This window comes from Carya illinoinensis, chromosome 2 (assembly GCF_018687715.1).
Source record: "Carya illinoinensis cultivar Pawnee chromosome 2, C.illinoinensisPawnee_v1, whole genome shotgun sequence".
NCBI lineage: Eukaryota > Viridiplantae > Streptophyta > Magnoliopsida > Fagales > Juglandaceae > Carya > Carya illinoinensis.
Genome location: NC_056753.1, coordinates 4,283,826 through 4,311,377, shown reverse-complemented (window position 1 = coordinate 4,311,377; position 27,552 = coordinate 4,283,826). Strand labels below are relative to the sequence as shown.

Here is a 27,552-nt window from a genome sequence, read left to right as displayed (position 1 = left end):
GTTTGGAATGACACATGGCATGTGCGAGAAGTGTTTGGTCTCAACCTAGGCCGTCTCAGATTTATGTATTTTTTTTTTTAAAAAAATTGCACGATTTATCTCTTTTTTTTTTTTTTTTAAAGAAAGTGGGCAAAGACTGAATCAAAATTATATGTAGCATTATCATAAATTTCCTAGTGGACCAAGTAGTTCCCCTTGAATGGTTGTTCAAATTTGAGAGTCAAGGCTAGGGGAAGAGAGATAAACTCATCAAATAGTCTCTAGAGTACGTATTTATTAATACCCGTACATATAAATATTTTGGATAGCATTAAATGAGTAGTAAATGGCTTATGATCTACTTAACGTGTCTATCTCTCTCATAATACTCTCAAGTTCAAGCAACAACTTAAGCAGATTTTTTTCAAGTTATAGATGGTGCTGACAATTAATAGGAAAAAAAAATGTCTCTCAATTTTGGGTAATAAGTTGAAGGTTTCAAATAGGAGAAGGATAAACACATAAAATGAAATGTGTAGAGATAAGCACTGTTTTAGCCTAGATCTAGTTGGTAGCACATTATTTAACACTTTCCCATTTATTTCTAGAATGCCCATACTCTAGAATTCTTTGGAACAGTCCCCTTGGCCTTTAAATATAGATAATGTTGGACAAGATATTACAAACTGGATCAAATCTATCTTAGAACCAGATATCCTTCTCAACATTCATTCTCAAGATGTATACCATTTCCAATTGTTTGCAACAATATCCATGGACTATTTGTGGTTTTATCGAAATCAACTTACTCATGGCTCAGAATCCTTTCACATTGATCAGTTTGTCAAAAATACTTTGAAAATCTTTCAAGATCATAAGAATGCATGGGTCAGTAAGGTCACTCAAGATCAAGTCATTTGGGAACCCCCTGATATAGGTCAAATCTCGGTTGCTTTTGATGTAGCGGTAAGAAATTCTGGTAGTGTAGCAGCTGCTGTGTGTAGGGATCATTTAGGAAAAATATTGGGGTGTGTTACAAAATTTTCTCCTATCTATAATCCAAATGGTGGGGAAGCAATGACTGCTTATATTAGCATCAAAATGGCAGAAATAAGAAATAGAAAAATATTAAAATAGAAGGTGACTCCCAAGTAGTAATCTCAGCTCTTCAAAGCTCTCAACATGTTTCAGATTGGTCCATTGAAAATAGGACAAGAGATTCTTACTTCTTACTCAATAGCTTTGAAAGGTGGAAAGCTGTTAAAATACACCACGCTCAGAACTGGTGCGTGCACAACTTGGCGCAATAAGCTTCTTTAAGTAATTTATTTGGAGATATACCCGTAATCAGGTTACCAGAGTGCATGCTGAACTTTCACAATGGAAAAGATCTACCTTATACCTCTATGTAATTATTTGCTAATGGTAGTTGTAGCATTAGTCTGTCAATTGATACTTTTCCCTGTATTTCCCGTTTCGTTTTTGAAGCAATGAAAGATTACTTCTTTCCAAGAAAAAAAAAAAAAAAAAAAAAGAAATTTGTAGTATTTATTGCCACTCATACATATAACTATTTCAAACAACATTAAATGAGTAATAAATTATGTAGAACCTGTTTTACGTGTTTCTCTTATCCACTCGAAGAGACCTCGTCAATACGTCTCTAAAAACTTATTTATGAAAGGGCTTTGCTACACGCAGTCGGAAAACGCAGTCGGCGTGCAGTCGGCTGTACGGAATGAATAAAAAAAAATTATAAAAAAATTATTTTATATTCAGGGAGACCTGCATGAATTATAAAAAGCTATAAAAATAATTTTTTTTTTCATGTAGGTCCTGTATTAATTTTTTTTTTACAGCCGACTGCATTTCCCGACTGCACAAATCATTTCTCTTTATGAAACAATGTTGTTAATCCGTACAATTTATTTATTTATTTATTTTTAATGCATATATATAGAATCTGGCCTAGTCTTCAAAATGTATTGGAGGCGGCTAATTAGGCAGGGTACGTACAATGAGACAGCATGTTCCCCCATTAGATCAACTAACTTAGCATTTTACTAAGTGTTGTTCTTTACTTGATGTTGGGTAGCAAACTCAATCGTTATGTGCATCGATGATACCAGGAAAAAAAAAAAAAAAGGAAATTAATGACAGTCACGTACCCAAGCGTGCAATGGAGTTGAACTAATCTTTCTTTTTCTTCATTGGTCATTTTCTCATCATCCAAACGGCATCTTCCATCATAAAAGACAGCACCATTCTTCCCAATGTCATCAGCCATTTACATATATCAATGATGTAGGTAAAAGAACAGTATTGTACCATCAACCACAATATATATATATATATGTGTGTGTATGCATGTTAACATACCGTTACCATTATTAATCCACTAAAATAATTATTTTATTTTATTATATATTAATAAATAAAATAATATAAAAATGTTAAAAATAACTTAAGTTAAGGAATACCTAGACAATCCAAGCATCATCGGAACCCAGATTGAGCCCCAAGTCCACCACCCAGGCGGATCCGCAACATGCTTAATTTCCCCTAGGCATGGCCTGGGTTGTATGATCTAGGCATGGCTTGGGTTGTATGATCTAGGCAGTGCCAGGTTATGACCCATGGGTGTTGCCGCCCAAGCTTGCCCTGGGTTCTAACCATGCTGCACTTGGGCATGGCCTAGGGATTAAGATTTTTTTTTAATAAAATATTTTTATCATTATTTTTAAATGACACATGATGGTTTCTAATTATTGGTGCTAACATGGCTATTTAAAAGATTGATAACTAAAAAAATTTTGAGAAATGTGAGAATTTTATGGAGTTTTAAGAAATGTGATAGAAAAAATTAAATAAAAAAATTATAAATTTAAGACAGAGTACTGTTAGAATATTATTTTTATTTTAAAATCTGAAACAGTACTTTTTTTTTAAATTTGAAAAAATTGTAATAATCAGATTAAAAATTTAAAAATTGAAAATTAAAAAATGTTAATGTTTGAATGATCTTTGGATGTTGAGATGAGATAAAATAGGATGATTTCAAAAGTTTGTAAAACCAAACCAAGCCTAAGTTCCAATATTTTAAAGTAGTATATAAGTGATGGACTTGATGGTACTCTAACATGCCCAAACAAGTTTCTATCTAATATCACGAGAGATGTTGATTCTGGAAAGACTCGCATCAAAGAAAGACGAATATAGTAGAAGGTAGGGGTACTATAGCATGTCTCCAATGTTGACAAATATTTAATTTCGAATGAAAATTCACTGTCTACCGGTGGATATTGGAACCAAAATTGCTCATCGAGACGGATTGCATCTGCATGGTGTTAGATACTTCCGCATTTTAGGCCTACAAAAATTCGAATGAAATGGGTTATTAAACAACCATTTTGATGATTAATTAAACTCAATGAACATGAATATAATGAACATACCTCATTGTCAAATCACAAATTATGCCTAGGAAGAACCCAAAAGATGTTACTTGTTTTTTCTATATAATGTCACAAAATGCAGCGCAGCAAGTTAATTATTCTCTCAAAGCCAATCAAAATGGGAAAGCTATACAAAAACCACAAAAAAAAAAAAAAAAAAAAACGTAGTGAGAGAAGCTCCTCCTTCTCTCTAGAAGAAAAAAGGAGTAAACCGTCCGGGGAGGGGGGGGGGGGAGCCGAAGCTTCCCCCTCCCTCCAATCCCTTTGTTAGTTTTTTCTGCTAGCTTCCGTTCATCAATAAGCTTCGGTTGGAGGTGATCATGGTGGCCTGAAAGTTCTCAATACATGGTCAAGGATGTTGGAGCCGTCTACCTTTTTTCTCATTCGGACGTGATGAAGGCAGTTTATACGATGAAGCTCCTGGGCTTTGACGTTGTAGGGATACTGGAGCCTTCTATCATTGTTACCTCACTCGGACGTGATGAAGATGTCTTTATACGATGGAGTGGAGGGCTTGGACGTTGTTGTTTGGCTGTGAATGCATTTTGTTTTCAAAGAGGGACCATCATGGAAATCCACGTAGTTGGGCGTGGTGGTGAAGGGAAGGGTCTCAATGCGAGTAGAGCCAAGGTTTTATGTGCTCAGCAGCTACGGTATGCATGTAGATTTAGGGTGTTTCCCGCGGGGTTTAGTGGCTCTGTTTTATCCATGGAAAATAGAGATGGTTTTCGAGAGGCTCGCTGGATTGCATGGGAGTTTTCAAGGAGCTATCTGAGGTAAAGCCAGGCGGTACTCATGGAGGAGATCCTCGTGGAAGGTGGTCGGAATGGGGGGTGACGCAGCTGGTTTCGTTTTGCTGTTTTCAGTGTTTCTTTATTTAGTTTTCTGTTTCTGAGTTCATTTCTGTTTAGTTTTCATTTTGCTGTTTTCAGTGTTTCTTTTGTATTTGTTTCTTTGTATTAGTTAGTACTGTATTTGCTTTTATTTCATAGTATGGAAAATAAGGCCCTCGACAGCAGTGGATAGGAGGGAAGAGTGCCACCCACCGCGGTTCAGGATGGCTTAGCCTACTGTAGCAGTGTTTTCAGCGGGAGATGAAAACGTGGTGGGTGCTGCTCAGATGCTTGCTGTTAGTAGCTGCTCAAAGCAGAGCTGCTTAGCAGCTTGCGATTCGATGCTTGCTGTACGTATTTGCTCAGAAGTTTGTTGTGAGTAGCTGCTGTATGCGAAGGTGCGCTGTGGGGGCATACGGGTGTCATGTGCTATTAGTGCCTTAGTCGTACGTACAGTGTAGTGGAAGGATATTGAAAAATTGCTCAGAGTATGCTGTAGTCGTACTTACGTGCCGTACAGCACGTGGTGGGTGCTTGCTGTTATGGGGGCCACTAGTGTTTTTACCCGAGTGAGGTAATGAGCTGCTTGATTGGACATAATCCGGGGTAAGAGTTGATCGAGAGTGGCGGGCGATGTTATGGCTGGTGATCGTATGATCGGTCTCTATAGTAGCGGTTGTTTGTCCATGCGTGAGCTGGGTGCTCGTGCCGTTCTGGGCTCGTGTAGCTGATGCCTGTGGTAGGTGTCCTGTCGAGGTTCAGGCTGGTGCTTGGGGTTTTGTTTTATGTGTTGCTTTACATTGTAGTTTACTTTTTAGTTATTAGTATCGTGGTATTGGGCTATTGGACTTGGTGTCCATAGTAACAGCGTGCTGTACTCCATCTCCCTGGGAGGATGGAGGGGGTCTTTCCTCTTTGTTAATACAGAGCGCTATCTTCTCTCGCTCAGGAGAGATTCAGAAGTTAAGACAATGTCCGCTACTATATGTGCGGAGATGCTTCAGAGCAGATGCGTAGGTTGGCTTATAGTCTGGTTTTCCTATATTGATAAGTCACATTTGTAACTTCGGTTTATTGATGAATTCAATGATCTATTTTCAAAAAAAAAAAAAAAAAAATGGGAAAGCTAGGGCTCATTGCTAACCTAATACTATTCGGAAATAGAATGACAATTGACAAGTTTTACTCTAGATTTGGGACTCGATTTTATGAAAATCTGATAAAATCAAAGCCAACAATGAATCTCACAAAGTCATAGAGAAATCATTACAACCCCAAACAAAATCCACAACACCTTAATCATAACAAAACCCAGAAAAATAGAAATATCAGTCCTTATTGTCGAACGCAGAAAAATGAGTTGATTGGCTAGTCCAACAAAGGCTAACGACAGCAACTACAACGACAAATGGTGGTGGTGGCTCACAAGAAAAGAGATCAGGTTTCGTTTGGATGCTAAGAGTATTTCATATGATTTATGAATAGTAGTGAAAATAATACTGAATAGTTTGTAAATAGTAATAAAATAGTTTAAGAATAGTTGTGTTGCCAAACAGGCCCATAGAGACAAAGGCTAGGGACTTGTTGGGTTCAAAGAAATATAGAGGGGAGAGGGTAGGAGAAACGATGAACACAAGCAGAGGATTTCATCGATTCTGTCTTTAAGCATAATGATGTTTCGCTTAATTTCTAATTTTTAATGATAGCGGATAGCATGTACAACCTGCTATTTGCTACCCTAAAACCACTATTCACCCCTACACTACGCTCGTTTAGTAGTAAATAGCAAATCCGGTTATCCACTCCCAAATAGGTGGGCAGATAAATGGCCAAATGCTTTCAGATTTCTAGACCATGCCAAATAATTGGCCTTAATTATGAGCTAAATTTTATCTTCTTAGTGTAACTATCAGACAGGTGCAACACCTACCTGGATGCTAGCAAGGGTGGATTACTAACAAAAAAGATTACCATAGTAAGATGTTTGACGATGTCTGTACTAATGTTAGGAGTATATTGAAGATTGACTACCTGAAAACAAACATACAGATTGCTATATATATTGGAGAATGCATGTGAACAAGAAGTTCGTACTTATTGTCTTTAGCGTTTAGTTGAAATATACATATTCAAATACAAGTACATACACATATAAATAAATGCACCATATCATCTTGACACGTGCTCAGGTATGGCCGAGCCCTGTTTCTGGACAAGTGCATGTTGAACTCCACCTGCAGTGTGAAAACAAGAACAGCACCGTTCTCAAATTTGGCATATTAGGCACTTTTTTTTTTTTAACTCTATTAGGCCACTCACCCTTCAGCAAATTCAAAAGTAGCTATACCGAAATCGTAAGTTGTAGACTACTCTCTCCTATAAATAGGAGAGAGTTCAGTTGCAAAATGTCAGTAGAGAAAATTAGAGAGAAAAGAGTGTACGTGATAGAGAGATAGAAATTTGTAGAGTTTTTATAAATCTAGTACAAATTCTATAAAAAAGGCTCCAGTGGATATAGACAATTTGCTGAACCACTTAAATATCGTCTTGTGTGATTTTTGGACAGGTCGGAAGCGCAATAGTGCAATGGATTTAACATTCCATGCTAAAAAGGCTTCTTGCACATCCTTTTCACATGGTATATTAATTTAAAAATGCTAATTATCATCTCCACACCACATATCAATATATGATTTTTTATTTTTTTCATTCTATTTAAATATATATATTTACACATCAATATATGTGTATTTAAATAAAATGACAAATCACATATTAGTGTGTGGTGTAGAGGATGATGAGTATAATTTTTCATATTAATTTGGTTATTTTAATAAATAAAAAGAAACTAGATATCACATTCAGAGATCATGGCGCAATGATAATTAAGCACACAACAAACATACATAAACTAAGAGTAGGACTCTCATTTGCATGTCTTGATTTTGAACGATCTGACAACTCTATATCGCCCAGCAATGACAACATATAGGAACAAGAGCAAATGTGAAGTTTCACGAAGACCTCTCTCAAAATATACACGTTCCAATTAAACAAGTCAACATCATATACATTATATTATTAACTGATACGAACATAAATTCCAAGACACAATTTTCTCATAAATCCATTAAGCATCCAAATAGAATGGTAACAATCACAATGGCTGTAGGCACTTAACCCTCTTATCGTCATAATATTTTCAGATGATTTTTATGACGTAGCTAAGAACCAAGATTAGAAAGTGTGGGTGGGTTTAGTTGTGAATTGTTTGTTGAGTACCTAAGGGTACTGTGGTTATGAGGAGAATTTATTTAGTATAGATGATGTTGTTTCCATGTTGATCTCATTTACTAGGAGATTTATTATTATTTTGGAGAATTTGTGGAGTCATTAATTTATTTTGTTGGGTTATTTCATTGAAAACTTGGTGAGGATGGTATATATGTTTGGCAGGAATAGGTGAATTCATGTTTATGGAATATTTGAAAATGTTATTTATATTGTGAGGAGATGATTTTAGGTGACAGATAGTAACTCTCCAACCCCTTCTAGGTACAAGGTGTTACAAACTCCATTCTATTAAACATTTCATTCTATAACGTTCCAGACACCTCACAATACAACAGTAAATGATCCACAGTTTTGCCATTTTTTCTACACATATAGCACCAATGTAGTATAATAACCTTACGTCTCCGTAATTTATCCGTCATTAAGATCTTACCTAATGCTGTTGTCCATACAAAAAATACCGCTTCGAGAGGTGCCGTGTTTCTCCATATCTTTCTCCATGAGAATTGCATATTCTGTAGTTGTGTAAACAACTTATAAAAAGAACAAACTGAAAATTTACCTTTACTGTTAGGTATCCACCACATCTTTTTTGCTCTTTGGGTTCTCGGCATCATGGTGTATAAAAGACCAACGAACTCCTCAATGCTGCCAATTTCCCAATCTTAGATAGTTCTAGTGAAATTCACATTCCATGGGACTAGGTCCCCAAATAACTCCATCCAATTAGCCAATGAGGCATCTTTCTCACCTGAAATCCTAAAAACTTATGGGAATGAATCCTTTAGGACTTGATCTCCACATCACAGGTCAGTCCAAAATTTTATTCTAGATCCATCACCCAACACCAGTCTAGTATGCCAATTAAAGATCTCCACCCTTTTCGAATATGTTTCCAAATTCCCATTCCATAAACCCCGTGAATCTCCATAGTGCACCCCCCCAGCACATGCTTTCATATTCGCAATCAATGACTAATTTCCATAAGACTTCCGGTTACATATTATATCTCCACAACCACTTCCCAAGTAAGGCTCAATTCTAATACCCAACCCACTCGAAGAGACTAGAGAACATACCTCATCCCACTTGACTAGATAATACTGGAATTCTTCTCCTATCCCATTTCAAAGAAAATCACAATACAACTTCTCTATACAGTTTGCCACACTTGCTATAATTAGGAATATAGATTTTAAAAAAATGCATCGGTAGATTAGAATGAGTACTTTTGATAAGAGTGATCTTACCACCTTTCGAGAGATATAATCTCTTCCAACCTGCGAATTTGCATTCAATCTTACCACTGTATCCCAAATCGATATAGATCTTTCAACTGCCTCCAAAGGAAGCAATTTATGACTTTTATAGTACAAGGTTTGAGATATTTTATCAAATGCTTATGCAAATTCTCTTTTATATTTTCAGTATTTTGATAAAGAATGACTTTGATTATTTTATAGAATCTTTTAGACCTGGTGCTTTGTTGAAAAGAATTCTTCTTTAAAATGCAAGGTTAATAGCAAACCGATCCCTTTAGATTTCCAAAATTCATGTCATTATAACTCTAGGGGGACTGGGTGTTACAAATTAGAGTTTTGCTATGTGCAAGCAAAATCACGTACTAATCTATGTACTAATACTAATTCTTTCATATTCAAAATTTAAATTAGCACTATTTTCAATAAAATCTATTTTTTTATCAATCACATTAGATTAGTGCACATATCAGTACACAATTGTGCTTGCAACTAGATTTTTCTTACAAATTAACACTTGCAAAAAAATGTATAAATGACCACCCTATGCTTTGCTTTGTTTCCGATTAGGCCTAGTACCTTTTTTTAGAATTAACACCGTGCTTTCATAAGTTTAGAATTAACCACCTCCGTCACAAATTTTGTCCATCCTACTTAACAAAATATACATGTCACTCTCAAGAGCCGCCACTTGCGAGATTTGTTTTTTTTATTACTTAAAAAAATTAAAAAATAAATCAAAAATAAAATTATAATAATTTTAAATTTAAAAATGAAATAGTTGGATAGAGGGGAGGGACTCCCCCTCCTCCCTCATTGGGATTTGGCCACCACATGAGTGGCCATATCCAACCCCCAGTGGTTGTTTAACCAGGTAGGTTCGACTGCCGAGTGGCCAACCATGCCATGGCTTCTTTGCCACCCACACAATGGCCAACACCTAGATTGCCACATCGTGGCCAGATCTGGCCAACCAAGATGGGTGGCTTGGAGGGGAAGTCCCTCCCCTTTGCCCATTATTTTTTTTTTAATTTTTTAATTTAATTTTTATTTTTATTTGACTTTTTTTCTAATAAGAAAAAAACTCCAACACGTAGCAACTCTAAAGAGTAACACATCTTCCGTTTAGTAGGATAGATAGCGTTTGTGACACAAGAGATTTATTCAAAAATAGTACGAGGTGTGAATCCTTAAAAAATAGTATGAAGTAATCTCTACTAATTACCTTTGTAATAGGGCTGTGCAAATTTCCGATATTTCCGACTCCGCTCTGAATTCAACTCCGACGGAGTCGGAGTTCTCGGAATTCAGAATCAGAATCGGAGCCACTCCGAAAACGGAGTCGGAGTCGGAGTCGGAGTTCGGAGTTGATCTGGACTCCGAACTCCGACTCCGATGTTTTTTAAAAAACAACACAGAAGCAAAACAACGTCGTTTTGCTTCTGTGTTATTTACATTCTTAATTTAAACGACGGCGTTCCTTTAAGATAGGAACGACGTCGTATGGCTGCGGGCTGGGTATAGATTCCAGCCGAGGCTGGTTCTTCAGTCTATCTTTTTCTCGACTCTCTTCTTCCATTCGCGAAATCTGAAGATTTTTCTTCTCTCAATCTCGGACTGGTTTTTAGTCTTCAACCGTTCAACGCCTCAAAGTCAAAGCCATTTCATTTCTTGAAAGTGCTGCCGTCGTAGCTCTCCCAAGCCGTCAACACAGTGCCCGCCGAGTCGCCTGCATCGATTCACCATTACAAACTGGTAAGCCGTAAGCTTTGTATTTAGGAATGAAAATTATTAGCTTATGTATTTAGGTCCTATTTACAGTATGTGTTTTGGAAATTGCTGGATGTATCTAGGATAAATTTACAGTAAGAATCATATGTTGTTGAGGTGTAAATGGATTCTTGAGCCAAGTGTTTGAATAAATGCCTCAAAGGTTGAAAAAGCTTTGAGGTCCATCTGTATCTCCCTCTCGGTTCTGTCCAAACCTGCCAAAGGAATTGCTCGAGCAGTTGCCTCTCCTTCCAACTGTATGGACATTCAAGCCAAATCATAGATTTGGCTTTTCTTTAAAGATATTCAAGAAATAAGCAATTAAGGAAACAACCACAATAAAACTAACAGATCTGCTCTTAGTACTGATGTTAGAACTACTAACTAGTAGTGAGATGGCTAGTAGTGAGAAGGGATGAGAATGACGTGATCAGAGGGTTGGTTTGATGTGCAGCAACTAACTTAGGTGTTTAGGTGCTATAATCTAATAAAACTGGAGGAATATGAGGCAAGAACAAAAAATAAATTTGCCTAAGTGAAAGGCTTGTAACAGCTGCCAAAGAGAGATGGAGCTGGTTTGATGCAAGGGACTTGTGGCTCACGTTCGCATTGATATATAATGGTTTGACATACCAAAAAAAATGGAGATTTAAACATAGTTGATTAGAGGAAATGATAGAGCTAAATCTACAGCAGAAACAATAACAGAACCCAAATTGCCTAAATCATAACAAAGCATAATTTTATTCTACCTCATCAAGCAGTAGGTTGAACTAATTTCTCTAGTTTCTACCTTCACGAATACTTCTCTCCTGCTCATAAGCCCCTTGACAAGCATATTCATGATTTCATAAGTTCAAACCATTATATTCCCACACTTATCCACTCAAACACATTCATTATTCAAGCAAGACTTCAAACTCTATTTCCTTTTTTTAACAAAGAATTAAAAAGATGATCACCCAGCAAGAATAAAATGGCTGCGAATTTTCTACCACATGAACATCACGAAGACATCAATACATAAGAAACGAGCAAACATGTTTATTCATCATTGATGCATCACTGTCCAGCAAGAATTTTCTACATACATCAATAAAACAAGTATAATGTTCAGATAAAGCTAAAATTGAGTTTCACTGACAAAAGATTCAACCAAACAGAATATAACCATTAAAACTCCCATTCAACACCCACCCAACACATAATTTCTTCTTAGTTCATCATAACCAACATATTGGACATATATAATTATGTCCACATCATAGCCAGCCAATTAAATGATCTTCCAACAAACGAAAAGAAGAATGTTGTGAAACATGGGCCAAACATTTTTTGGGCAGATAATACATCGACTTACAATTTCCTAAAGTAACAAGAGTTAGTTATTCCCTAATAAATTTTTTTTTTATTAAAAATTTACCAGAATGACAAAAAGTGTCAAATTTTTAGAGCATTGAAAGAAAAACAATAGTATAGTATATAATATTACTTGTATTTTTAATTATTTGTAAAAACTTTATGATACCTATATGTTGGCATTTACAATAAACTCATAAACAAACTCACTGGATTTGGAAAAGGAAACTAAAGTAGCATTAACCAAATTCCAATGGAAGACGAACTTTGTTCAATAAAACTAAAAATATTGAAACCAACCTTTCTCCTTCACCATGATTTCCATTTCTTTTGCAACAACTTCATCCCATTTTGTAATTGCCATGTGGAAACCATGATCCATGCAAGACTTCTTTGCTTTTTTTGGCATGATTAGATGAATTTATATGGCAAGACCATCATCCCATTTTCATGTGGCATATTAGATGAATTTATATTAACTATTTCTTTTATTTTATTTTTCTATTTATATTAACTATTTATTTTATTTTATTTTTCATAGATATGGAGGCTTCACCTAGTGGAAGGTCAGAAGAGAATCCAAGCCCCACAATCCCGTCACTGACACCGAGATCTAGACCCACTTCTAAAGCAGCTACTTCTTGTGCAAGTAGCCGATTCCCAATGCCAGTAGACATAGAACATGAGGATGAGTTTAATGAGGATGAGGAGATGGGTATTGGGGATCTACCACCTCCATCTACAACTCCATCTCAACCACGAAATACTAGAAAAAGGTCTTGGACATGGGAGCATTTTACCAGGATTCCTGGTAATCCTGAGAACCCACAGGCCCAATGCCACCACTGTGGGCAACTCTGCAAATGTCATTCAAAGAAGCACGGCACCGCTGTCTTAATAGCCCATCTCCAAGGTTGCCAGCGATATAAAATGTCGAAGGGAGAGGCAGCCACTGATCAGACCAAGCTTAGTTATGAAGCTTCTACGGCCACTGATGGTACACAGATTAAGAAAATGGTCATCCCTCAATACAGTGAGAAATTGGTGAGGGGTATGCTTGCAGAGATGATAATTGAAGATGAGATGCCTTTTACCACAGTCGATAAAAGAGGCTTCCGAAAGTTTGTCAAGACTCTTGAGCCACAATTTCCATTGCCATCACGGTATACGGTGATGCGGGATTGTATGAAGAAGCATGCGAAAGAGAAGGCAGAGATGAAGAAGATGTTCACTACCACTAGCCAGAGAGTGTCATTTACGACTGACACATGGACTTCCATACAGAACATTTCCTACATGTGTATCACAGCGCACTACATTGATAGTGAATGGAATTTGAGGAAACGGATTATTGGGTTCAAAGAAATTATTGATCATAAGGGAGCATCAATTGGGGCACTGATGGATGATTGTTTGAAGGATTGGGGAATTCAAAAGGTTTTATGTATTGCAGTTGACAATGCCAGTGCCAATGACACCGCAATTGAATGGTTCAAGAGAAATATGAGTATGAAAGCTGATGTCATCCGCAACCATGAATTTATTCATGTTCGATGTTGTGCTCATATCCTCAACCTTATTGTCAGTGAGGGGTTAAAAGAGGTTGATGATTCCATTACCAGAGTCCGCAACATTGTGCTGTATGTGAGGGCTTCCCCTCAAAGGCTGTCAAAGTTCAAGGCAATAGCAAGCCAGTTTGGAATTTCATGTTCTAAGACATTGTGCTTGGATGTTCCGACTCGATGGAACTCAACATACCTTATGTTGGATGTGGCACAAAAGTACCAAAGAGCATTCGAGCGGATGGAGGTCGAGGATGGGGCACTTAAGTATGCTTTGGTGGAGCCTGCAGGAAAGGGGCTTGGTGCGCCAGACACACATGACTGGACTAGTGTGGGGTATTTTGTGAGATTTTTACAAGTTTTTTATGATATGACTATGCGGATATCTGGATCCGCATATACAACTGCAAACTTATTCTTCAGCGAGCTCTCAGAGCTTCACTACCACTTGCAAGAAGGTTGTACGGGTTCATGTGGATTATTATCTGGTATGGCTATGAGGATGCAGGCCAAATATGATAAATATTGGGGGGATGTTGAGAAAATAAATAGATTGCTTTTTGTGGCTGTGATCCTTGACCCTCGATATAAGTTGGCCTTGATAGAATTTTGGGCAAATTCCACAATGGGCGCAGTGAAGGCTGCACGGTTTATTACAGGGCTTAAAAGGAATCTTGATGACTTATATTCTCACTACAACAATAGTGGTCAGCCTTCATCCGCAGCGGGCACCTCACACTCGAGGCCGACACCTCTATTCAATGACCGTAGCTTAGATGACTCATTAAATCCACCTCGTCGAGGTTATAATATTGTGAATCAGTATCATCAGCTCGTTGCAACGAGGAATATTATGCAGTGTACTTCTGAGATTGAACGGTATTTTATGGAAGAGGTCGAGGCACCTAGCGAGTCATTTCAGCTTTTAACTTGGTGGAAGGTTAATTCCACCAAGTATTAGATCCTTTCTCGTATTGCCCGAGATGTGATGGCCATTCCAATCACTACAGTTGCCTCTGAGTCAGCATTTAGCACTGGAGGTCGAGTATTGGATTCTTACTGGAGTTCATTGTCACCGTCAACTGTGGAGGCCCTCGTTTGCACACAGAATTGGTTGAGTGATACGCCCATTGGACTAGATACCATTGGCTTTGATGCTGATAGTTATAAGCTTGAATCGGGTAACTTTGTTTGAGTATTTCAATTGATTTATTTAATTCTTTTTATGATTTCATAAATCTATTAACCTTATACTTTTTATGATTTCATAGATATAATTGTGAATCTTAGCATACTTGCCGATGACTGATACTTGGATTGTGGCTAAGTTGATAAACTCGCGATTAAAAAATATTGGTGAGAAATGATAATCATTTTTTTTTAAATCATTTTTATTTAATCATTTTTTTCTTTTTATTGATTGTGACTTTTTATTTTAATTTTAGGTATCACCAACGAGTCAACAACAAACCACGATATATTGAAAGATGTTTTGGAGCACCTCTGTATTGGAAGATGTTTTTATTTTGGTATTGGAATTTGGAAGATGTTCGGAATAGCATTTAAACTATTATTAATGTTTTGGACAATTGTATAAGAGTTTCTTAAAGATGTAATATGTATTATATATATATATATATATATCTATATATCATTTTTTTTCAAAAAAAAAAAAAACTCAGAATCGGAATCGGAATCGGGCGGATGTCGGAGCCCGATTCCTTTCGGAACTTCGATGGGAGTTCGAACTCCGAAAAAGGTATCGGAGTCGGAGTCGGAGTGAAACTCCAGTTCCGACTCCAGTCGGAGTCGGAGTTCGGAATTGGCGATTCCGACTCCGTCAGAGTCGGAGCCCAGGCCTACTTTGTAACCATATTTATAAGAGAGATTTTTTAACCACAAAAAAAATCTTACAAAAGTGATCCCACAAATTGATATAACTTAATATGATACGTTAAATTGTAAATATAATTTTATTATAAAATAAATTTGGAAGTTTTGTCAATTTATGAATTTATTTTTGTGAGACCTCTTTATGTTTGAAGCACTTCTCGATTTACAATGAAATTTCAATATGATCATATGACATGTATAATTTTCATCCATAATCCACTACCAAAGCGCTGAAACCTAAGAAGTACAATGGATTGGCATTTTTGCTAGATTCAATTGAGATGGCCTTCTCATTGTTCACAAATATATATATATATATAGAGAGAGAGAGAGAGAGAGAGAGAGACCTAAGTTTGATCAAGGTTGCAGAAAAACAATGAAAATGCCCAAAACATAGACAAATTTTGAGATAGAAAGGAATATTTCTTCCTAGTAAACTCCACTAACTACCACCTATAAAAAAAAGTTTATCTCTACAATTACCTTGGCAACCATATTTTATAGAGCAACTTTGATATGATCATGCATGTATATTTGTCATCCACAATCCACTACTAAAGCTGACACTATAATACATTGGACCTGCATTTCTGAAAGATTAAATTGAAATGACATCTTGCTTGATTGAATTCCCTTGTTTATTTTTCTAAAATGGATAGTCACATTGGAAGAACTTTCCGGCTCAATTTTGGCATATACTTTCCAGATCATGAAATGTAGATTTAAATTCAACCACCTATCTCTATCATACCTATATCTTTTGTTGATAGCTCAACTATGTAAAGGAATGATGCCAACCCCAAGAAACATTTGAACTCTTTGTCAGAACTTAAACAAATGAAGTATGGATAAAAAAACAAAGCAAATGAGGAATATTATAAGAATTGCTTTTTAAAACATCACGACATGGTGTACTCTAACTATGAGAATGTTAATATCTGCTACAAGCAACGAAGATCATATCTTATGATATCAATACATGCAACGGTGGTATGATTATGGGAAGGGTATTAAACAATGCAAGTGGCAAAACTGATGGGATTACATAACTTGCAGTGGCACTTAATGTGACGCTCTCAAATTTCGTTTGGGATCGGATGGACATTTGAAGCGTCGAAACATGCAACACAAGGTTACCTACCCCGTTCATGACATATAAGATATAATGTTCCTAACATGCATCTAACATTATGCAATATTCGCAACGGATAAATTTTTTCTTTAACAATACTATGCACCAAACTGAAATATCTCAAATGCTTAAAACATACTTCATATATAAAGACTCATTGAATAACTAAGATCACAACACTGGTCCAAAATGGTTATGATCCAAAAAGTACTGGAGATGCAACTCCATCGTACAAATAGTAATTTACGTTAACTACTATATTGACATTGACGTCGTACCGTCGCTCAATCAACTGTCTAGTTAGTCAGCTCCTGATTCTCCTTCAGGTCCTGTAACAAGATCTACCATTTGGGAGGAATAGTAGTTAGGACTACTACAGTGAGATTTGATTACAAATCTCAGTAAGTTAACAAAAAACTTTCATACAGGCTAATAATACATGAATGACAGTAAAAACATGAATGAATAATCAAATTCATAAGTAATTGAAACGTGAACTGAACTTGACTTGACATGAACTTGATCTGAAACTTGACTTAACATGAACTTGCTCTGAAACTTGACTTAACATGAACGTGATTTGAAAATTATTTTTTTAACTGGTTAAATACATACTCCACAGTTATTGTGGCCCCATGTATTTTACGTGTCACAATTGCTGTGTCTCACGTAGTGTATGTGTCACAATTATTGTGACCCCATATTTCGTGTGCCACAGTTATTGTGGACCCTACGAAACTGAATGTAACTCAAGATGAAACGTGACTGGAATACGAAATGACTGAAACCCTGACGTAACATAACGTGATTTGAACATAACTTGAAAGATATAACCAACTTGAAATAGAAACATTTCGTAACATGTCATAACATATAATAGACAACATATTTAACATGACATACTTGCAACAGTGAATATTACATTACTTGACATACATGTAATAGATGGCATACTTAGCAAAACGTACTTGTAATGTACAGTAATACATGACAGAATATATTATATAACAGATAAAAACTGATGACAGAATAAATTCTGTATAATAAATAATTACGTGATAACTTGGCATGACATGACATATATGATAACACACATACATACACTATACTTCCTTTACTTAGCACACATACACAGTAGACTACTAGTAAGTTAAAAGCTAACTTACCTCAATCTCTGCATTTCTTATAAAACCTCAAGCGCGATCACGAGGAATTGTAATTAGTGATTCTAAAAATTAGCACTAAATCACTAATAATTTGAAATATGAAAAATACTAACTTAAAGAGTAAAATGGTCTATTTTACTCTCTACATGTAGGAAAATGACCGTTTCACCCATAACTTAAGGATTTTGCATACTAACTCCAAAAATCACCAAAATTTACATGCCTCATGTAAATTTTATCCTCAACTCAAATATCAATTTAAAAAAATTTAAAACTAATCACAACTATTAAGACTCCATAGGCCCAAAATTCCTATATGCTATTTCCATTAATTTTTGTTTCTAATTTGTTTTGATTAACCTTTTGATCTATGACTTATAAAGATGTGATCTTCAAACCAAACCATCACATGGTTTAAAAAGATGTCCTAAAACATATATAAACTTCTAATTCAAGATCACGTGGTTAAAAATTAACCAAAATATAAATTTAGTCAAGAACATACACTTTGGCTTATCTGAATATCACTTTACATAAAATTTCATATCTTTGAAGCTAACATCAAATATCTTCAAAATAATAATATAACATGTATATAAGATACTTAGGATCCTCCAAAAAAATTATCAAAGTCATTGGAATAGGTTTAGACCACCAAAAAGTTAAATTTTCTCAAAACAGAAACTGTTTTTCCTCTTCTAGTTTCTAAATTTCTAAATCTAAGAAAATATTTCATCAAAACCTTTAATCATGCAAAAATCTTCAATCAATAATCATATACACATGTTAACAATACTCCATAAAATTTCAGACCAATATCTATTCATTAACTTGGTCAAAAACTCCAAACTATAACATATTCTCTAGTTTATCTCCCGGAATGACCTTTCTACACAATATTTTACTGATCAAATAATTTTCAAATGGGACAAATAAGATATCCACGTAAACTAGACTAAAAGAGGAACAACTTATATGAAAGAGACTTTATGATAAAATACTTACAAAAGCTTTGAAATGGGCGTGCAAAAGAACACCTAAAAGCTGTCCGAGAGAGTGTTTGGTATTCTTTCAATGGAAAGTGTAAATGAAGATAATTTCGTGGGGAGTGGCTGAAGATACTTATGGACAAGATATAGAAGAGATAAGGCTGGAGTGAGAGTTGAGTGTAGGTCTCTCTTACCCGGAGTGAGAGTGGTGTGTAGGACTCTCTCTTACCCAATAATATCTACAAAAATCAACTCAAGATATTTTTACCCAATAAAATCCACGAAATTAGTTTAAAATATTTTTATCCAATAAAATTCACAAAATTAGCTTAAGATATTTTTATCCAAAATATCCACAAAATTTAGCTCAAGATATATTTATCCAATAATATCTACAGTTTTGAACAGCTGTTTCGTCCGAAAATATGAAAAAGAGTTATTGCGCCATAAGACCTTAAATAACCCACCGAGTCTAATGACAAACCATAATACATTTAGACACTTCTAACTATCTCCAATAATCAAAAACACATTTCTGATACCATAATGAGTAATAACACTAACTATGTAGTTAGACTAAAACCTATATGATTAATGGATTCGTGAAAACTTATAAAGTCTTTACGAGATTCCTAAAGTCAATAGAAATTCTACAATTGAATTTCTAGCGGGCTGTTACACTTAATATGCTAGGTCACTAGGTGCAGCAAACCACAATCAGTTTTGCATATTAGAACAGATAACAGAGGAAATTCTAATCCTAAGTAAATAATTTTTTATTTCAGTATTTAAATTTATCTTACAAGTATATTTCAGTATTTAAATTACAAAAATTTAGTTGCATCTCCTTTACTACATCCTAAAACAAGGAAAAAAAGGACATGTCTGTAATTTGAAGTTTATGCTAAGAAAAGTCATCTGCCATTAATGAATCTGAAAGAACTTGATCTTGTTACTTGATTTCCCAATATTACACATGGACTATGACTTATTAGGCATGGATATGATATATACAGGCTTAGCAAAATACCAGGAGACTAAAGAGCATATGTAGTGACAGATGTAGCTACAAGGCACTAAGACTCATAGTGTAACTAATGGTTTTCCTTAAAATAAAGACAGCATTTACAGAATGTGTCACCTGAAAAGTCCTGGCTTATTGCTGAAGTCTTGATAACGCCATTTTACTTCATATGCCACCTTCCATGGCTATTGTCAATCAGCTATGGCGATCTTTGCACATCACAATATAGTTGACTTGTATCGGTGTCGAGTTGCCTTGGCATCAATACTTAATGCAGAATCATATATTGTCCACCATCATTGCTCAATGATGTCCTAACATTGACTATGGGAAATATTTTCCTCATTATAACACAGTAGTCAGAATGTTCTAATACAATAATTTATTTGTCATCAAATATTCAATTCCCAGTGCATTTTCACCACAATGTGACTACTAATGACGTTCTCAGCCAAATGCTAAGATGTTAAGACTGCATTTAACATTGTGATCTTCCAAATCGTTATCTAATCCTGGGAGGGTGGGAGCCAAAGGTCCAAGCACTGCCTGAAATATCTTCAAAGACTAAAGCAGTTCAATTTGCACAACCTGATAATGATATAGTTCCAATCATTGTAGTGCCAGTGCATCGAATCAATGCACAGCACAGCACTTCTAAAACCCAAACAATATCACCTGTGCATCGAATCAATGCACAGCACAGCACTTCTAAAACCCAAACAATATCACCTGGGTTCGATCAGATCTAGAAGGACAAATGACTTACTTGAGAAGAATAACAATTGCAAAGAGAGAAAAAAAAAAAATTGATTTGCACAGATGCACAAGAAGAAACAGAGTCTGACTAGAGGAAAACATTGCGAGCCACTCCATACCACGTAAACCTAACACTTTATTTACAAAGATATCCCCCGCCAATTTCTTTATATCTCAACTCATGATATCTACTAAATGGCAGCAAAGGATCAAAAAGGTTAAAATGATCTAGTTAAATAAAAGGCGACGTCTAACAGACTTGGAAATATTTGGACTTGAAACTTCCCTTTTCCCTTTTGAGTTCTCCACACCTGAACCATCGGAAACCTTGTCTGGACCTCCTGGTTTCACCTGAATTTGTACTTTGGTTGAACGATAGAATTCAGTGATACTTAGCTGGACACCTTTTGATTCTGACTTTTCGATGGTCCTTTCAGATCTCAAGCTTGAACTCTTTCTTCGTTTTGATTCTTTCAGTTCCTGCAAAATTTCAAGCATGGAAAATCAGATACACTGTGGCTCCAAAAGTAATGGCTAAGTTGATTTATTCCAATATTTTTTCTTTTACTATTCTTTTCTAGGCTCATCTTTTTTTTTTTATACGTAAAAGTTTATTAATATCAACAGGTATAGCCAAGGACACTGGGTGTATACAAGAGAAAACACCTAGGGCGCAGAAATAGATACAAGGAAATCATGATTGATTGTAACATCCTTTTTTTTCTACCACCTGTTTTTTCTAGGCTCATCTATTATTGGTCATAGATCTCTAAAGATGACCAAACCACATTCACAAAATCTCAACCAAGACAAAAGAAGTACCCAAATAGCACAGCATGGAATTCCCTGACATAAGTATTGATCTTTTTTATTTTTTATGTGGAAAAAGAGTGTGACCATAGTAGAACCTCACCCACTAGAAACTGGACAGGAAGGGCTTAGATGGTGGAAAGCCGCAGGCGCCCCCTCAAGCCGGTGGGTTTGTGCCATAGCTTAGACCCTTTTTGATCAATAAACAAAAATTTAATTGATCATGAAATAGACAAAAGCCTGAGTATATGGGACATAAAAGAGTCATAGCTTAGACCTTAACCTCACTATGGAATTAAATGAATCCTTAGGCGGCTAATACTAATAGTGTAAGGTGAGTCCCTATTTGGTTTCGAACCCAAGACCTAGTACATGCCAAGCCACTTGGGAGTAACCCAAGGAGCATTGAGCCACCACCCTTTGTAGTAAATAGGTGTTGCTCCTTACCAGCTATATCTCCAACTTCTAGCACACACATCATTATCCATTTTTCCTTCCCAATCCCCACCCCCCCTTCCCCACCGCCCAAACCAAAAAAAAGAAAAAAAACCCACACTTTTACCCCATTTCAAAATCAATAAAATCAATAAAATATAACAGATTGGTTATCTTCAATTTTCTTGGCAGTCAATTGTCACTATCTCTTGTTACAACAACTAGCTTGAATAATTAACTAGAGAACATACTTGAACAATACTAAATCCAACAATCAAAAAGAATTTTAAGCTCAAGGGTTGGGGGGATGTAGCACACCTTTTCACGCAAAAAACTGTCAACCTTTTCTGGAAAAGCAGCCTGAACAAGGTCCATATTTTCATCTGTCAACAGGTAGAAGTAACCCTCCTCATCAACATGAATCTCTGGAACATCGGGGCCTTCCAATAAATTAGGAGATTCATCAGATGCTATAACATCTTGTTGCCTATCAGACTCCTCAGTAGGGATTGTATACATAGCACTCCCCAGAGCTGATGCAACTTTTCTCCACTTGACCAGATAGAATGGATGTCCGTATCTGATCTTTACACGCAGCACAGAGTCAAACTCATACTGTCCATACAACAAAGTTTTTACAGAATTTACAGCCATTTCTCTCAAGAAAATGGTGGACAACATGGGGAGCATCATCCGCCGAATATAAGATGGCTCCCAGATCTGATTAAAAGCCAAGAAATCAACCAGCATTTCAGTTTTTGGGCTTCCCCATGATATGCAAGGGCCATCTTTTGCTGTAAAAACATTCAAAAAAAATCTCTGTAATAGACCTGTGCAAGATATAGTCCAAACAAAAAGTTATAAAATGAAAAGAAGAAGTTTTTCTAGATTACCAAAAAATTTTGTTTTTGTTCCTTTTTTTGCAAGTCCTAAAGTCTGAACTGGTGGGTCAGATCAGGGAGCCTTGAAATGAAATACCAGTATAAGTAACCTTAAACTAATCCAAACCAAAGGTGGCGACCATATGTTATATGCAGTACCATATAGCCTCACATGCAAGACCATATAGACTAAGGCCTCATTTGGATTTTTTTTTTTATTATTTTATTTTATGTTGGGGAACCTCTCCAAGGCAGGGCCCTTCGGACCCACCCCTGCAAAGTAAACCCCGGTCCCCTACACCGCACCCTCGAAAGTTTCCATACATGGAACTAGTTAAATCGTTGGCTTTTCACCTGGGGGTGTCGCCCCAAATGATTTTTTGCCCTCATGAGGTGTTGAACCTTGGATCTTGAAGGGAATGATACCCCAAGACTGAGACCTACACCACTTGGGGGTTGGCCTCATTTGGATATTAAAATGAGATAAGATGAGAAATCTGGGAATAGTAGTGAGATAGTTGATTAGATGAAAAAGTATGAAAGAGAAATTTAAAAGTGTTGAGTAGTATTTGGATGTTGAGATGAGAGGAGAGCAACTGCATATCTAAACGGGTCCTAAGATCTATCAATGTCCCAAGTGGTAACAAAGTCATAGATTCATTAAATTATGGTTAACATATCATTTCATGGATTACTTATAAAAGAAACATTATTTCATGGATTATTTAGGCATCTTAATTTATATTCAGTCCAAGCATTTCAGGAAGTTCATGCCAAAATCACATCACTAACTTTCTGATAAGCACCCCTTAATCCTTGCTATCAAATACTAATGAAGTCTTAAAAAGACTTACCAGCAAAATAACCATGGTTGTCGCACAAATACATTGCAATTATCTTCTCATTGGGAAAATTCGTCTGCAATGCAATCTTGTTGCAAACTTTCATTCTCCAATTTTCTTTCCTTTTCTGTTCTTTCTCCTTCTGAGCCTGCGATTTAGACACTATTAAATGCTTTTAATATTGAATAGAACTCACACTCCGCAAAGACAAGACAAAAAAGAAAAAGCAATTTCAACTCTCGAGCAAAACAGAGGTTATCCTAAAATGTCACTACAACAGTTTCTGAAAGAAACAATAAAGTAACAGCAATAAATAAGGGCATACCACACCACAGGAGGGGCAATCACATTTAAATCCATCTGGCTTTTTCATGCAACCTTCAACATTACTAGTACTGCAGTATTCGCAAGAAAACTTATAATGAGCCCTCTTGCTTCCAGGATGTCCACAGAAGGAACAGTGACAACATCTTATCTTTGGTGAGCTCTTATCCGAACTAGGCGTATGATCATCTATAGATTTAATGCCACCTTGAAACAGTGGAGTATCCCCATTGCCTATTTCATATAGCCTACAGGAAATATCATCTTCAGCATGGAAGGTATCAATCCCAACTCGATCTAACATTGCCACATGTTCATTTCGAATTTACAGCTACAGAAAAAAAATATATATACCGACATCGGTTAATGAGCACACCTATTCAGTATCTCATCTTCGGCAAAAGCTTGGACAAAGCGAAGAGCTGTATCAAGCCCAATCCCTTGCACCCCATCCAAATCATGGTCATTGCCAACCAAAAGAGATATAGCAATCAAGTGTTTCCTCTTCAACCCAGTACCAGCTTCAATATCTGATATGTGGTAGCATTCAAATGGTTCCTGCATACAACGAGATTCTCACGCTTGCCAAAAACGATATTGCAAAATCAAATGATTTAATCATGAAGAAATTTGTGAACTACAATTACAGCATTAGATGTCATTGCCATATTGAAAAGTAAATGATTAGATCACACTTTAAAATGCAACCTAATGCTCAATAAGGGCACAAATAAATCACTTGTACTTACTTTGGAATTGGGCTGAACACATTTGATGACACATTTAGCCCCATAGAGGAATGCATCACTGTCGGCAGTAATGCAAGCATCTACATAACCTTCACTGTTTAACTGTGCACACAATGCTTCTGCCTCTCCTTTTGCTTTTACCACAGGCAACCCCAAAAGCTCAAGCAGTTCCTATCAAACCACTACTCGTAAAAAATTGCATAAAGGTTCTAAAAGCATCACCACAGAATCAAGGGAAGCTGAAAAAACTACAACCATCCAATAGGTGGAATGCAGACTTCGCCATACGAAATATATTTAACAAAATTAATGCCAAAATAGCTAAAATGATCTTACACCTCAATTCAACACAAGCCACAAATGAAGTGTAAAGATGAGAGCTTGTTTGCATAGTAAGCAACTAAATGCCCTTAGTTGCTAAAAAATCTCGCAAAAATAAGTTTACTGAGTAACCCTGCAATAACTACAAGGAAATTTGTAAGAACTTCCCGAACACACATGTACACCAAGAAAAAGAAAACTGTGACATTTGCTTCAAACTTGTCTGAATATCATAACATACTTATGTTTCTTCATCACAAGTATTGTTACCAAACCTCAACCTCAAAGAATAAACCCCCAAAACGCCTGTTCATTGTGTATTCTGCTGGTTTTTAGTTCATAAGTCTTTTCAGTTCATACTTCATATAGGGGCGTTTCCTAGAGTTCACACATACTTCCTTCTACATGTTAAATTATGGACATAAACATAAAATGAAATTAACTGTTTTAACTTCATTATGTTTTCTTGTGGAACCTCACCAAGTTTGTCCCTTTAGACCCACCCACCATAAATGAGTATTAGGTAATAAAAAAGAACTCCTAGTGCAGAATGAAACCCAGCATGTCCGAATATACAGCTCATCCCAAACCTGCCCATTGACCACTGCGTTGCACCCTGACGATGGTGGGTCTATTTCCTCTGTTAGTCAACAATCAGAAGAAGAAAATCCCCTAAAAGAATATAGGTTGATGCACAAAGGGGGGAAACCAGAACTCAACCACATATATGAGTTTATTATAATGATAGAAATTTCTAGAACTTGTAGGTAAGGTATTTGTTAATTGTGTAAACGCCTTTCCGATATATTTGGAAGAATGGAATGAAGTAAGCAAATATTCACCTGCATTTATCTTACATTCGCATAATCTAACAAAGTTGATTGCAATTATGACGAAATAAACAACCCACCACGCACTCTCGAACACATGTTGAAAATGCACCATTCCTCTCAACCGGAAAACCCTCTTCAGCAACCGGAAAATCTGACAAATCAATGCCAGAAGCACGAAAAAACCTTGCAATTCTTGCCTGCGATTTAAGCGGTGATGGAGTTCCATCGATGACAAAGACCGGAAATGCACCAAACTGCAAATACCTCAACACCATTGTTATCAGAACAAGTCAGGCAACTTTATTTTCTGTTTGGTTGCAAAGAATATGTGGAAAACAAAACAAAATTATTATTTTAAACGTTGGACATTTTTTTGGGCACAAAACAAAATTTCCATTTCACTGAGGCTAACACAATCATTTAAGTAATACATCCAAAAACGAAGAAAGGAGAAAGATTGCATCAAAACAATAAACAAAACCTCAAAACAATAACAGATTAAAAAAAGTAGGAACCTCAAAAATATAAGATAAAAAAAACAAAATTTTCTTTCCCGTTTTTCAATATTTTCCTTTTCTATGCAGCCAAAGAAAAAATTTTAAATAAGCAAAACAATTTGGACCAAAAAAGACGAACTTTATCTCAACCAAGATAAGTCTTTTCAACAACACGCCGAAAACTATGATTTCTTGGTAACCAAGCAGGAACCGAAATGAGAGGAGGAGAACCAAGAGCACCTTAGAGAAGAGATTGATGGTACGGAAGAAAGTAAGCCTGATGTGTGGCTTTCTGACATGGGTCTTGATAGCGGTCTCGTGCTGGACGATCCAGTAGGAGAGGTCTACAGCGACCCGTTTGTTCCTCAGGAAATCAAAGCCTTCGGTTCGGGCATAGGGCTTCAGCAAGTCCCAGAAATGCCCTCCCACCCCCATTGCTTTTCCTTAAAAAAAAAAAGAAAAAAAGTGGGTCAGAAGAAAACGGAGGAAAAAAGCGAGTTTTCGGCTTGCATGTACAAAGATGGCGACAGTACTTGCAGTAGCTTCACAGTTCCGAGAAGAAGTGGGAGGGGAAAGGGATTGAATGGGCGAGTGTCGTTATGTATGGTATGCGGCCATCTTTCCGGGTCCAAAGACTCCAAACGATGATGGAAAGGCTGTGACTTGGGGGGAAAGTTACCGTTACTGAGGAGGGGAAACGTATCAGCAAAAAGATTCTGCATCTTAAATAATGGGGCATGGACGATGTTACATGCTACAAATAACGGGTGGCAATCGTGTTTTTAGATGGTGATTATATCTAGGCCGGTGCATAAAATGGCCTCACCCGATCAATCCGTAAGGTCCAATAAAGACTCATTCGACTAAAGTCGGGTTCATCGGTTCAAAGCAAATAACAGGTTTACTATCCCCAATATCGGTCGAAACCGATCACCCGAAGAAATCATTTTCAACAAGGAGCTCGATCTTTTACTTTTTCTTTTTCTCGTCGTTTACAAGGAGCTCGATCGGTTGAGTTAGGATGTGCTCGTCACCATCAACAAGATGCACAAGAATGTCCAAGCCAGTGAGATTCCAAGTATTCATTTCTTTTTTCACAAACCCAGATCTGGAAAAGGGCAAGTATGCCGCATGAACACAGATCGATTATGCAAGGCAAGGCACATGTTTGGATGCGGTAAAAATCGTCTCTTAATCGGCCTTTGATTTTGGGCTATTTTGAGTTCATCTTCTCCTTGATTCTCCTTGATTTTGGGCTATTTTGAACAAGGAGATGAAGAAATTTATTCGAAGGCCTCTTAATCTCATACTTTGTTCTTGTTGATTTGTAGAGGTGTCTTTTGGAGTGGGTCCAAGCATTCGGCATACGCTTGCTAAATATGGACCAGT

General features: G+C 36.4%; 1 protein-coding gene across 4 annotated transcripts; it reads right to left on the bottom strand.

Moving 5' to 3' along the window:
- Positions 1-20,497: 20,497 nt before the first annotated feature.
- Positions 20,498-26,876, bottom strand: LOC122297805 (flap endonuclease GEN-like 1). Of its 4 annotated transcripts, none has more exons than XM_043107999.1 (9): positions 26,697-26,876; positions 26,404-26,606; positions 25,744-25,920; positions 24,513-24,683; positions 24,140-24,321; positions 23,765-24,011; positions 23,452-23,587; positions 22,035-22,546; positions 20,498-20,951 (listed from the first exon to the last, which is right to left on the bottom strand). In XM_043107999.1, exons 2-9 carry the CDS (start codon positions 26,596-26,598, stop codon positions 20,700-20,702), a joined length of 1,872 nt encoding a protein of 623 aa, XP_042963933.1. In that variant the 5' UTR covers positions 26,599-26,606; positions 26,697-26,876; the 3' UTR covers positions 20,498-20,699. The 4 variants fall into 4 exon arrangements, with proteins under 4 accessions (XP_042963933.1, XP_042963950.1, XP_042963941.1 ...); XM_043108016.1 differs by having other exon boundaries at positions 22,035-22,504; positions 26,697-26,875; XM_043108007.1 differs by having other exon boundaries at positions 22,035-22,510; positions 26,697-26,874.
- Positions 26,877-27,552: the final 676 nt, after the last annotated feature.

Bases quoted from the DNA above. Each gene is read 5' to 3' on its own strand.
- LOC122297805 (XM_043107999.1), bottom strand. From the start codon at position 26,598: ATGGGGGTGGGAGGGCATTTCTGGGACTTGCTGAAGCCCTATGCCCGA. The intron at 24,684-25,743 runs GTGGGTTGTTTA...GTGGTTTGATAG, and splicing joins CATGTGTTCGAGAGTGCGTG to GAACTGCTTGAGCTTTTGGG. The intron at 20,952-22,034 runs GTGTGCTACATC...GAAATTTTGCAG, and splicing joins ACAGTTTTTTGCGTGAAAAG to GAACTGAAAGAATCAAAACG.